The following is a 699-nucleotide window of genomic DNA, read 5'->3' on the forward strand; positions in this document are numbered from 1 at the left end:
TAGCGTAGTAGTTATGAACAGGCTGCTAACTAACCTCAGGGTCAGCAGTTTGAACCTACCAGATTTTCCGTGGGAGAAAGATGAGGATTTCTGCTCCCATAAAGATTTACAGCCTCAGAAACCCTGTGTAGGGTCGCTATGAGTCAGAACGGACTAAATGGCATCTAACCATCAACCATAGAAAGAATTCCTCACCATACTTCTCTGTTTTCTAGGTCCACCATTTTATTTTACACATGCTGATATCGAAAAGTTGTTTGGTAAGTTGTCGACTTAGACTATAACTCTTTCAAATAAAGACGGTTTCATCCTAGAAAAGGGACTAAGTAGTACACCTTTTTATTTTTATTTTATTATTTTTTTAATGTTTTATTGTGAATTATGTGATCGTTTACATGGGAAAACATTAGCTTTACATTCATCCTATCATATGTTGTTTCATTGCCATGGTTACAATCCCCTCCGTGCATCATCAACCAACCAAAGGGTACACCCTGCAAGTCTGCCCCTCTCCCCCCGAGTCATCAGCACACAACCCCTCTCCCTCTCTGGGTCTAAAGACCCCAGCTGCTCCATCGCTCCATGTCATCATCTCTGCCTTCATCTCTGGCGTCACTGCTTCTCTGGGTAGGGTCCCACTCTCTGCTCTTCTCCCTTGATGGTCCCAGGGACCTCCGTTCCTAGACTGCAAAGTCCATC

General features: G+C 43.6%; 1 protein-coding gene across 1 annotated transcript in view; it reads left to right on the forward strand.

Annotated features, from left to right (window-relative positions):
* The window catches only part of TPMT (thiopurine S-methyltransferase), a 25,351-nt gene extending 25,074 nt beyond the window's left edge, over positions 1-277 (forward strand). The window contains exon 7 of the mRNA XM_006861014.1: positions 216-277. Coding sequence (XP_006861076.1) covers positions 216-277 — 62 coding nt within the window. The remainder of the gene's footprint in view (positions 1-215) is intronic.
* The last annotated feature ends 422 nt before the right edge of the window (positions 278-699 follow it).

This window comes from Chrysochloris asiatica, unplaced genomic scaffold (genome assembly GCF_000296735.1).
Source record: "Chrysochloris asiatica unplaced genomic scaffold, ChrAsi1.0 scaffold00040, whole genome shotgun sequence".
NCBI lineage: Eukaryota > Metazoa > Chordata > Mammalia > Afrosoricida > Chrysochloridae > Chrysochloris > Chrysochloris asiatica.